This window comes from Andrena cerasifolii, chromosome 7, assembly GCF_050908995.1.
Source record: "Andrena cerasifolii isolate SP2316 chromosome 7, iyAndCera1_principal, whole genome shotgun sequence".
In the NCBI taxonomy this organism is placed as follows: Eukaryota; Metazoa; Arthropoda; class Insecta; order Hymenoptera; family Andrenidae; genus Andrena; species Andrena cerasifolii.
In genome coordinates, this window is record NC_135124.1 from 14,626,913 (window position 1) to 14,640,229 (window position 13,317).

A 13,317-nucleotide genomic window follows, 5' to 3' on the forward strand; every position below is an offset into this window, starting at 1 on the left:
AAATTTGCAATTCAGAATTTACAGGGCCTTAAAATTGTTACGAATCAGGGGGCTACGAATTCGTGAAATAATTAATAATTATTCAATTATATCGATAGGGAAAGCGTAGAATTCTAATTCGATTACACTCGGAGTGCTTAAATCTTATAAATCACAGACGTGACGTGTTTTGTGCGGAACACAGCCATTCGACGATTGAAGGGGGTAAATGAAGGAAATCGAGTACAAATTTGCAGCTTCGTATATTTCTTTCTTCCGTAAAAATGAAACGAGAGAACTTCCTTGCAGTTCAGCACGCAATTGTCGCATAAGTATCATTACCCTATCGTTGAATATAATTATATTGAAAATAATATTATAAGTTCTCTATCTAATAATATCGTTATTTCTCTACGCTATCGCTCTTACTCGGTATCGTATTATTTGTTATCGTACAGTATCCTAATTTTAATTGTCATCACTACCCCTTAATCGCAGTTTATACTCATTATTAGTAATTACAATAACGTTAATATTAACATTGATGGTATCATTGGCGTGATCGTGTAATATATACATATGTATTTATATTTCTTTATCGCACGCATATTCGAAACGCAAGTTTCCATCTATATACAATATGTACATCGTAAAAATTCGCTGTCTACCCTTCTGTTACTACGGTTGAAACTAAATGGACCAAGGGAGTAAATGTGGTGGTCGGTAGCTCGAGAGAATTTCTTGAAACCAGTAACCAAATTCGTCTAACTTTTCCACTGCAGAATGATCCTTCAAAAATGGATAGCAGCGAGCATTTTGAAATAAAATTAAATTATCCTCGCCCACATCTTCCACTATACAATTTACCTTCCCCAGTGTTCCTAATTGGTAGACTTTTAGATGAGTAACCAGTCAAGTTAGACGAATTGTTAAACCCTACTCGCGATACCATTTACCCTATTTGTATACTATTTTCTGAAAATCTCTGGTATGCAAGAAGTGCAGTTTATAACGTATAACAAGTGAATCGAAGACTCTCTAAGGTAAATAGAAGAACATATTTGTAAAATTATTCCCCACCGACATTCTCACGATTAATAAATTCGGAAAGTTCAGAAATGCTTTTGGAGTTCCCCGAGAAATTTAGAGAACTGAGGGTGTACGTATCGAGCGTGCAGTTCGAAATAATTTTTATTCCAATGTAAAAGAACGAATGTTGCAGCCTAACATTTGTGAAGCACTTTACACCCTGTAACGCCATAAGCTTATGTACAAATATGTTCTACAGTGTGTCCTATGACGAATGGTACCACAGACGAGACGATTCTATATGCAAAAATGAAAATGTAAAATAAACAAGCTTTTTATGAATTACAGGCTTCTGGGTACAAGCCCTTTTTTATTAAAATATTATATTTCAAAAATTCTTTGACACGAATCTTCTTATAAGACAATTGAGTTGGAAAATTCTTGGAGCAGAAATTCTTCAAAGATTTCTATTCATGCCTGTATTTACTCTGACAAATTAACGAAGTTAAAAGTTAGTACACGTAGCGACAGAATTTTCAATGTCGATTTCCTCGAAAACGAGGGCTCGAAGAAGAAAATTTTATTCCACATCCTCGATTCGTTTTTACAGGTAGAATCACTTGCGCCTCGGTCGTGCCACTTGTCGTGGGACAGCTTTATATAAATCTTGTAATAAAGTCAAGAGTAAATTCATACAAGTCAACGTTATAAGTCACGCGCACTACGATGGCCCACGAGAGTCGTGGATCTGTTTTCCCGTCTGCTTTCGATTCGTGGTGAATGACTAGAAATACGCTATTTCGTAAATGTACAAGGGAACTGCCACTTGCCACTTATGCACCCTCTACTCGCGAAACTTCCCCCCGAAAGCTCTTGAAACCGGTCGAAGCGAGCTACTCTTATTTGATCGACACGGCAGATTCTCCTAACACGCTCCACTTGGGGGTGACTTCTCCGTGACTCGCATAGCGTCGTTTTACTATTTGGCTAACGGAAACAGAGTTTCTAGCGGTTCTATTACCTAGCGATGCAACGGCCGCCGCTTAAGGCAGAGAAGGTGGACCCTATAGCTACACACTTGTGCAGAACGAAACACTTTTCGTGGTAAGGCACTGAAAATTATTGTGATCGGCGCGACAGGAGCGTCGACATTGACGAGAGAGAGGGATGTTACCTAGTCTTTAGTTTAAATCCAAGTGATAAGCGCCTCGAAGGGAATTTGTATAGCCGAGGGAAAAGAGGGAACAGATTTCGAAGGTGCCGTTGAGAATTTTTTGCTTCACCGAGAGCGATTAGAAGTTTCGTAAATTAATATCACGTCAACGTCGACAAAGCGCAATTTCGTTTTTTTAATAATAGTCGTTGCGCTAGACGTAGCATATCTTTTATTGTTCCTCGCTCTAAATGGCTATAAAGGCACTATGTTTCGCAGAGACACGCGCTTCCTGCGGGAAAGCCAATCGAACTCGCAAGTTTCTACAATCTTTTAAAGTTCCACTGACTTCTTGCCATTCTCTCCGCGGGTGTTCGCAGATTTAGTAATTTCATTCTGTTCTCGAGGACTGTATTGCTTTGCGTTAACTACGAAGCTATGAGGAACACGTGTCTGGCAGAACCAAACGGTTTTTAGACAGTTTATGGCGACGGTTAATTTTTGCTTCCATTTAGGCAATGGTTTTCACAGCTTCGGTGATTGTAAAAAGCTTCCAATTAACGGATCAAATGAAAATCATTAAGTCAGCTTATTTTCTGTGAAAACATGTAGATGTCCGAGCGGTGCGACTTAATTCGCAGTAGAATTGGAAAGTAAGCGATTTGATGTTCGAAAATTGGAAAAGAAGGATCTCCTCTATTAATTTCTCTGCGACCCAGTAAACTGACTAATCTCAGTTTAGCGCTAAAAATAAGTTAAGTTGTGCCTTCGACGAGGCTAACGAGGCGTCGGCAGTAAATTAAAGGAATTTCCTAATTCTCAAATATATTACCCCCATAATTTTGCGCCGATAGCTTTAGAACACCAACAGTTTTGTGAATTAGTAAGCGTTCGCACCGAAGTGACCCCAGCATCCATTTTTTTCGTCCGAACTCGGCAACAGGAATATAAATTATAAATTAAAGCAAAAACTACGAAATTCCGTGCCCGAGTACGTGGAACAGTAAAACGTACGCGTGTACACTTAAAATCTCATAAGGGTACTTACGAAATTGACCGAGCTCGCTCATACCTCTCAGCTCTATGGATGATGGACGACCAAACGTAACTTTCAAGGCACTGACGTTTTAACGATCAGCAGTACCGTAGATCATTGCGCTATTGCGTTCCATTTTGACGCGCAAATGTAATGCACGCGAGGGAGTAAAAACGCGGGGGCAAGTTTAATGTATGTGAGAAAACGAAACGCCGCGGAGAAACTCTATCGGGTAGGTGTGTAAGGGAGCAGAGTGAACGCGATAGAAAGCAAGGATTAACGCGGTGCAGAATTACGCAGCGAGCGTTACAACTCGACCGCCTCTACGCAAGAACGTCCCAAACACTACTGTCGGCAAACCCCCATCGTTCATCCTACCCCCTCTCCCCTCGAAGATCACCGCACGCATAATTCCCTCCGCGCAGCGTGTCAACCACCAACGAGCCCAAAATCGCACACACGAGTCACATACACGTGGCTGACGCAAAAATGCAATTACACAACTAAACTCTCGATTAAGGGTGGGTTTCTCGAGGCGTCGAAACCTCAGAACCCCTCGAAACGCAAGAAAGTTTCAGAATTTCGAGAACTGGAAATTTTCCACTGTTGCAATTTTGAAAAAAAAAAACCTCGAAGCTAGATAAGAAAGAGTATGAAATCAACGAATCAAGAATCGTTCGAAAGGTGCCTGGAGAATTTCTATATTCTTATATTTTTGTTTGTGTTTCGTTGAGCTTTGGTCAATAGAGATTTATGCGGAAATTTTGTTCACTTCGGTTCTTAAACCAAGATATTCCACTGACAAAAGAGAACGAGCACTTTAAGAAGGGTGGACGCACCATTTGTGGCCACTTTAAGGTATTGTGCCAGTTTTGGCGACCTCTTAAAAAATATAGTATTTTTCCGTGTAAGCAATAAATGTAACCTTATATTTCTGGTGGTATACTAAACAAAATATTTATTATGTGAAATTCTCCACATAATAATGATCTGCGAGCAATTTAAATATGAGGTAATGAAGCTCATAGCCAAAAACAGTGCAATGGCCACAAACGGTACATCTACCCCCTGTCGAGGGTTTCGAAGCTTTTCGAGAATTTAAAATTTTAGTTCGAACCCACCTCTACTCTTGGCGAAAGTTACAATAGTTTTCAATTTCTTTTAAAGCTGTTTTATGGGAGAAATCCTCAACAATATGTTACAACGAAGTTTCGACCAAGAGAACACTGACAAGGGAACATCCCGAACCCGGAAATTCAAAAAATTCTGAAACCTCGTGAATATGTAGGGAATTTCCCCCTGATTACAACGCAATTTTTGTTTGCTGCCCAAATTCACTCTAAGAGGGTGTAATTGACCCTTGAAAATCCGGTTATTTTCCGATTCTCTGTTACAACTCGTAAACTGTAAAATAATTTTTTACCAAATGAAAGATATAATTAAAAGAAGTAACTTTTGTCTTGAAACTTTTTTCCTATCTCTTACAGATTGCGAGTTACAAAATAAAATCGGAAAATAGCTGAATTTTCAGGGGTTAATTCCACCCGCTTAGAGTGAATTTGGGCAGCAAACAAAAATTGCGTTGTAATCAGGAGAAAATCCCCTATATATATGCAGAAAGTTTCAGAATTTTTTGAATTTTCGGGTTCGCGATCTTCCCTTGTGAGTCAGAATGGAAGTTCGTTTGAAATAAACGATCAAGAGACCTTTGTTTAGTTTATCGAAAATGTAGGTTTCAAAGGGAGCCACCAATTTCCTTCTCGATTTCTTTATGTATATACAAAGTAGTCGTTTTATTTATTCTACGAAAAGAGAATAGGTACGAATAAATATGTTCGTTTAACGAGCTTCCTACGACGATTCTCCGATGGATTACTGGCTGGGATTAACTGAATCCAGATTCCCGCGAGTGCCGTTTAATTCAACGGCATATCGAATGACCAAAGCGACGAAAGCTTGCCACTGAACGCGACGAGAAGTTTCAGGGATCACGCGTGGCAGGCCTCTCAGCCGCGCGACCGCTTGCGAATGGGGGTGACATAATTCACAGAAATAAGTAAACTTACGTTTTAATCGAATCTTTACGAAAGAAAATAGAATATTTTTGTACAAATTAATATGGGTTCGCCGTGATTGCGCTCCGCGTATTGCCCGGTAGGATCATTCTCGACGAAAGGATTGCAAACTCTTTGACCGCACGCGTTTGGTTCGTTTCAAGCGATCAGCCAATCCGGACTATAACAGCGGGTTGGAGCCGTGAAAAAGAAAAGGGACTATAAAAAGCAACGCACAGGCTGTCCGAAATTGACGCTCGACTATCCGACGGAGATCTTCCTCGTCGCTACGATCTCCGCCGATTTGAATCGACGATTCTCTTGCCCCTGTATGCGAGGCAACCCGGCAGGATGTCTCCGGGCACACCTTCCCGCGTTAGCAGTCCTTTAAAACGTTCTGTCGCGAGCAAAGCCTCTTTCCTTCGCGGGCATGTCGAGTGTACCACTGTAAAGAGGGTTCTGGGTGCTGCAAAGTGTCCCGAGCTTTGCAATCCCTTCGCATACAGGGGTCGCCCCGTTGCCGCAGACATAGCTAGCTACCTATGAACATTTCTGCATACGTGCGTACACATTATTTAATATACAACATTTAAGCGACAATATACGCATCACAATATATCGTTCGGCGTGCCACGAGCGACCGCGGTGCTCCACGCGACCAGAACCCGCCCCTGCGCCGACAACGGCGGCTCGTACGAAATTGCAGAGCCAACGACAACGGCTCGCGAGGGGCGAAGAAGAGAAAGAACGGAAAAAAAAGAACAGACTACTCGATCAGTCGATTGCGGTATCGCGCGTGCTCGTGTCGCGTTATGAATGAATACGTATGACTGGTGGTACACGTTGCATCGTGCGCACGTACTTGACATCGTCGCCCCGAGCTGCTCGCGCAGCGGCTCGCTCGCCGGTTCTCGCGTCGCGTTGAAACGGCCGATCCCCGTACACGCCTCATACCCGTCGGCTCGTAGGCGAGTCTCGATTGAACAAACACTCGCGGTAAAATATGTAGAAACTCCCGCTCCGCTTACACGCTAATCACGTTATTACTCAACGACGGTAGAAAATTATTTCGAGAAAAGACGGTACCGTCTATAAATTCAACACTCGAACTGCGGATTCGTTTTCTTCCCTTCTTCTTCTTCTCTTCCTTCCCTTCTCTTTCTCACACGCACACACGCGCTCTCTCCCCCTCGCCGAGTTTCTTTTATTTAAGCATACGTTCGTTTCATTGCGTACATATACACACGTTTGTTCGCTTCTCTGCTTCTTCGCTTTTTAAACAGACTGATTGCTTTTCGTCGGCGCTCCGCGAACGCGCGCCCCCGCGATTACGGGAGGAGAGAAGAAAAAGAGACCTGGGTCGAGCTTTTATCACAGTACCGTATTACTGTAGTACGAAGCTCCGCTTTTTTTCCTTTTTTTTCTTCGCTTTTTTTTTGCGTGTTTAGTGTTTGGTGCGAAACGTTTACAGCGCACGAACCTCGTCTCTCGTTCTTACCGATGCACACGCATCCCACGTATACACGCACTCGCTCGCTCGTTCTGTCGCGCGTCGCACCGCGAGTGAAGCTGGGAAGGCACAGTGTACGTACATAGAAACTAGAGATCCCTATTTCACGTGTATTTAAATACACGCGTACACGTGTATTAAACGTATCTGTCCCTGAATCCGTGTGTCTTTTAGTGCACGGGTACCCGTGCACTATTTCACGTGCATTTAAATACACGTGAATTTAGATACTCGTGTATTTATAAATACACGTATATTAACGTATCCGTATTTTGATTCGTCTGATTTTTAATATCTACAGATATCCCAGCACTCTGGGGGATTGCGAAATTCATAAAAGAATTAATGTATTTAAATATATTTACTAGAATAATATGCGGAGAGTATGGTTTTACAAATTTTCAGATTGTAACTAATAGCACAATTATAAAACTAACAAGATTTATTTAATCGATTACCTATTTCGATACAAAAAATTAAGGCATTACTGGTAATAAGCGAGCTTCTTTTTAGACGCAACGATAATCCTTAAAATTGAGAAACATCGCTCGGTTTTATTACACTTATTGCTTAAGTGACCGCCGTTGCCCATTCTCCCGCAGTTAATGCCCAGTTCTGATCAAAATACACAAATACGTTGATACACGTGTATTTAAATACACGTGAAATAGTGCACGGGTACCCGTGTACTAAAAGCTACACGGATCGAGGTACGGATATATGTAATACACGTGTACCCGTGTCTTTTTACTACACGTACCATACCGTGGTCTCTAATAGAAACGTATGTACAGCACCGAACGACGATCGGCGGACGCTCGCAGTGCTCGTGGTACGCGACGCGTTCACGCCGACGTAGCACTGTAGCCGCGGGATTCGTACGAACGGAGCGCTCCTAACATCGACGCGTGAGAAAAGCTCTGTCAGCCCCCGTCCTGGCTGGCAACGCACCCTGCGATCGTTGAGCCCAGCTGACTTTAAGCGCTAAAAAGATCGGGGGGTGGGGGATGAAAAGCAGAAGATAGAGTCAAGATTAAAAAGTAACGAAGCTTTTCTCGCGTCCTAAGCAAGCTCGACATCACCGAACGAAGGGGACAGGTTTGCAGCCACGAGTGTCGTCACTGCGAACCGTAGCAAGGAATAGAAGTGTCTCCTCCGGAAAGGCGAACGCGAGACGCTGTAAGTACTTCCTTCGATTCTGTTGGCAGTGTTCTCGTTTCCTGACGATATTAAAAAAAAAGAAACGGACCCGAAGTCCGCTGGCCCGACGAGCTTTCGCGCTCTCGACGAAGAACAAAGAAACACCATTGACTAGACCGTAATCGGAAGCCCGAGCTTCTGCTTCCTTGCAGTGCAATGATTAAGAAAAGAAATCACAAACGAGGACATGGCCAGACAGCATGGGACGCCGAGGCTCGCCCCGACCGAGCGTCGTAAAACTATCGACCGCGGTGTACCCGGCTGCGTCGATTCCACTCTCTTACTCCCCGTGATTTCGGATAGCGTTTGTTTACCGGGCGCCGTTCGTCGCGCATGGACCTCAGGCACGCGAATATTAAATACCACTGACTAGACCTGGCGGATGCCTCCGTCTCGCTTCTCATCGTGAAATCGCGTTTCGAGGTAGCGGAGAAAAGTGCGACAGCGTCGTCGAACCGCTCGGTCGGGCGAACGCGCGCGTGCGACGGGTCAAGTACCACGCAGACACTGTGCGCCCTCCGTTCGCAGGCACAGGAGAATATCGTTCTTATTTATATAAAAGTCAGGGGGAGACAAAAAAGAGAGGAGAACAAAAAGAAGAAAAAAAACGCTCTTGACCGAGTGACTTCTCGCATTTCCCGCGCTAGCGGGACGACACTGTTCCCCGGACGTACGACGGCGCACTTTGGTAAGACTGCACGCGGCGATCCCCGTCGCTGGACGTTCCGCTGGCGGCCACTGGGACGGAGGTTCGTCGTTGCCGCGCCAGTTTCACAGATCGGCCCCCTTCGAGGGCGAAGAGGAGGAAGAGGAGGCGCAAACGGACGAGACTGAATACCTTCGCGACGCGTCGCAGGGATCACCTGCACGGCGCCAGGAGCACTTCGAGCCAGCAGGGGCAAGACGTGACCTCCTGCCTCGAGTACTTGGGTCCCCAGCCTTTGGCGAAGCTGATGCGGACGGAGTTGATATCGACGGGGCCGGAGGCGAAGCCGGTGCCCTGGCTGGTCGCCCTGGCGGACACGCCGCCGTACGGAAGCTGGAGAACTTTGGTCCGGTCGAAGATGTTCAGACAGAAGCCGGGCGGCACGCGATAGACGAGCAGCGTTCTCGACTCTGGGTCATCCAGAGTCGGCGAGTTCACGAAGATCGGGCTCTCAGATCTGTTGTACGCCCAGACACCATCTGCTTCTTGACTAAGCATTAAACCTGTGGACAGAGGGCAGTTTGTTTCGTAGAGACTCGCTGGGATGGTGTCGTTTAGAATCGGATGAGGGGGGCAGATAAGTTTAGGGTTATTAGGAGCTTAACACTTGCGCCGGCGTCAAATCGCGTCTTTGCATGTTTCTTAGGAAGTATTCAAAGTATTGTCCGAGTGTCTTTGAAGTTAAGCAACACCTTTCCAGTGCCTGATGAAGTCTTTAAGGGGTTAGGCCACCTTGGACGAAGCAAAGTTACCTGTAGCCATTTTCGCCAATTTTTTTTTTAGAGAGATAATGAAATATATGGGAAATTCAATAGGAACCTCTTATTGTATAACTCTCGACGGAAAAAAAGACGTATCTTTTTTTCGTACAAAATAGAGGCTGTGTTTCTACGGTGTTTCACCTCGCGGCTAGTGTTCCTTCTCGAGAATGCTTTCTCGAGAATTTCTCGGGAAATCTTGTAATTGCTTATTTCTTATTTCTCGAGAAATACTATAATTTCTCGAGAAACTTAAGTCTAGAAAAAATATTATAAATCTCAATTATTTTCGTAAATGAATGTATTACTAGTTAATCTGGAAGGCTGCGCAAGAGCAGCCGCTATTTTGTACGAAAAAAAATCGACTTTTTCCGTCGACAGTTGTACAATAACAGGTCCACATTGAATATTCCATTTACTTCATTATCTCCCTAAAAAAAATGCCGAAACCCTGGCCTAACGCCTTGATGATTAAACCGAGTTGAAGGAGCATTTATGAATAGGAAAGGTAAGCCATTTTTAAAAAAAATTTTAAAGAATAATTTACAGTTTTCATAGAAAAATTTGTATTACCTACCTTTAGTACGCTGTCTTAATGACTATGTAAAAAAAATAAATAGAAAAACATCCATAAATTTTAATATATATTAATTAATCTTCTAGACACCCCCACGCGAGCTGGTCGAATGTGTAACTATGGAACAGCAGGTCCGAATGAAATTTCATTTTTTTTTTATAAACTATACGAGTGTAGTTTCCGTTGTACGTGCCGATTTCTTAAACAAATTATTTTTGTAAAAATGGTGGGCTTTAGAAGAAAAGTTTAAAGAATCCCCAAATAAGGTGGACAGTTTTTCGACCATGCATCAAAAAATTTGTTTTCGATCAAAGAATCCGTACGTACAACGGAAACTACGCTCATATAGTATATAAAAAAAAAATGAAATTTGATTTCGGACCTGCTGTTCCATAGTTACACATTCAACCAGCTCGGGGGAGGGGGTTCTAGATGATTAATGAATATACTATAATTTATGGATATTTTCCATTTATTTTTTTTGCATAGTCTCTTAAGACAGCGTACTAAAGGTAGGTAATACAAATTTTCTATGAAAACTGTAAATTATTCCTGAAAAAATTTTTTAGATATGCCTTACTTTTCCAGCCATCACAGTGGTGTTCCCCCTTAAAGTGCTGAGCTTTAGAATTGTGTTATAATTAATGAGGATGTTTCTTGACTTGTTTGAGAAATTTTGAGATCGTATTAGTGAGCGGAGTAGGTGTATCCATAGATTGTAAATGAAGAAACAATGAAGAGATGAAAGGACGAGAATGGACCTTACCAAGACCAATTTTGCTTCGTGTCCTTTGGACCGCAGGCGGTGCAACGTGATTTTCAGCTAGCGTCGCCAAGCAGAGGCCGTCGCCGTCGTGGAGGGAATCGAAGACGTTTACCGTCGAAGGCTCCACAGGATAAAGTCGGCCCACTCGACCACCCAGTTCCCAATATGCTAATGTACACCATTCCTTCTGTCCCGTCTCACCTGCGACAAACCAAATGATTTATTCATTCCCATCGTTCCGTGTACTGGCCATCCCACCTCGCCGCGCACTTCCATTTAACAGCGGCGTAATTAATTAGTCGCGTCATAACCGGCGCGCACTCGCGCCGGAAAGGCGTCGGCGATCGCGGCGGCGCGATCAGCGCCGCTGAAATTCGCGAGACGAGGACTCGTTTATGGTAATAAGGGGAAAAGTAGAGTAACGGTCGCGTCTGTTATTTCTCACTCGGCGAGCCGAAGGAACACGGATGCGCCGGCCCGGGGAGTTCGTTAATTGAAATTCCTCGATAGCGTGTGGGCATCGGTGGATTTAATCGGTGGTTTTTATGAACAACTTCCACGAAACGCGATAGGGGCATGCCTCGGGACGGGACGAGATCTGTCATTAACGGGGAGATCTTTCTTCCCTGTTAAAAGTGCCCGGTGGCTCGGCGAGAGGCTGCGGGCGTACAGGCGGTATCATAAAGGAGTCGTCGCCGGGAAGTCCCACGCGTCTCGCCGGCCGTCGCGGAGACAACGACGGCGCCAGATTCGAGAGTAGACAAGAGAGTAGACGGAGAAAGGAAAAAGAATCCGCCGCCGCGCGGAAAGGCGGAAAGTGGACGCAGTTATAGGAAACGATAAACACGCACAGTGGTATTCTTAAATCGACGGATGGTGTTTCACAAGTATGCTGTGTGGTTTGCATTCAAATCCAGGCTAACAGCGCTACGTGATATTAATCTGGAATTTGATTCGTAAAAAGGAAACTTGCAGGAGAAAGTAAGTTGATCATAGTTTTAATTTAGAATCGCTTGCAAGTCTGCTTCAGAATAAACAGAAATAGATGTCAGATGAAGAAGTTTTTAGTTGCACTTCTTTCCCACACCCTTGTTTTCGAGTAAAATCACATCAAAACCCTCCAAATTGTGTTTACGTTCGTCTTTCACAGTGTTTCTTTTATTAATACGTCAGCTAATTATTCATGGAATATCGTATAATTCTCGCACCCAGTGTTACCACCCTTTCCACGTGTAGGGGAAATATGGACAAAACCGGGTACCTGGGTAAAACCGGGACGTGCTATTATTTTTAAAATGGCCTTAAATTTTCCCGCGTCGTTGCAGCCACATATTGTCACGATGTGCATTGTTCCATCAACAAAAGACGATCGTCTTACAATCGTGCATAGTGAGGTTATATCGTCTGGTGTGTTTTGGAAGGCTATGATCTAATTTTCGATACTTAAAGAACCTACAATACTTTTGACAGTGTTCAGGTAAGTACTTTCTTGTGTGAATTAAGTTAATTGTTGCATATTAAAGTGTAAATAACTAAGACAGTTTGTTTGTATTTCGCCATGGTATTGTTGATAATCCGTAATATTTACAAAATTGTATGCTGGGGTAAAACCGTACGGGGTAATATCGGGTACCCGATTTTGGACAAAATGTGTATAACAAAGAAACGAAAGAGAGGAAGTTATCAAAATTGAACTAATCTTAATAAAGGGCTACGACTAAAGAGGAAGAAAGCCAGAAAATTAAATAAAATACCGAAAGATAATGAGAACAGTGGTGACGAAGACATTTGCATTTATGTCCAAGAATCATATGGTTCATCCAAATTGAATGAAGGGTGGGTGCAGTGTACAGCTTGTTGTAAGTGGGCTCACGAAGGCTGCACTGGTTGGGGGACTGAAGAATTGGACGAATTACGTTGCTATAGGTGCTAGGGCCAGTTTTTAGTATGGTACCCGGTTTTACCCAGGCCATGGGGTAAAACCGTAAAAACGGACCAAATTTTAAATCATAATTTTTTTGTATTTCTTATTGTTTTAAATCAAATGGATTTATACTATTAATTAATAAAGAGTTTAGTCTAATGAACCCTACTTTCAATTTCTTTTTTACATTAATAATGTCAAAGTTATGAGCTTTCATCCTTAGCGTCCCGGTTTTACCCATATTTCCCCTAATAATCAGGGGCTACAGGGCTAATGGCGTGGACGATCAAGGGAAGCATGAAACATTGCTAAACATTAGCCAAAAGGGAAGGTTCTTCGTGCATAATACGAGGCAATTCGCGGATACGTGCGGGAATACCGTGCTCGGTTTAAAAAAATTCACCAGCCCCAAGCAGAAACCTGAGATAGGAAGCTAAAACCGGAATCACCGGCCGAAAACCGGAGAGGTGGCAGCCCTACCCAGTCGATAAAAGGAAGTGTACCGCAGATAGAGCTGGCTGGCGCCTCTTTATCGAGCATCCTCAAAAAGGAACACCGTACGTGCTTTTAAATATGCAAAACACCGTCGGGGACAGCCAGCCCGGCCGATAATAAATCGATCGCA

At 43.4% G+C, this 13,317-nt stretch overlaps 1 protein-coding gene across 4 annotated transcripts in view; it reads right to left on the reverse strand.

Annotated features, from left to right (window-relative positions):
• Window positions 1–223: 223 nt before the first annotated feature.
• Window positions 224–13,317, reverse strand: part of Dad (Daughters against dpp) — an 87,399-nt gene continuing 74,305 nt past the window's right edge. For 2 of the 4 annotated variants that reach the window (XM_076816536.1, XM_076816534.1), the window contains 2 exons: window positions 10,769–10,969; window positions 224–9,170 (listed from right to left, as the gene is read on the reverse strand). In XM_076816536.1, the coding sequence (XP_076672651.1) occupies window positions 8,821–9,170; window positions 10,769–10,969 (551 nt within the window). In that variant the 3' untranslated portion in view covers window positions 224–8,820. The remainder of the gene's footprint in view (window positions 9,171–10,768; window positions 10,970–13,317) is intronic. The other 2 variants (XR_013086012.1, XR_013086011.1) reach the window with 2 other exon arrangements.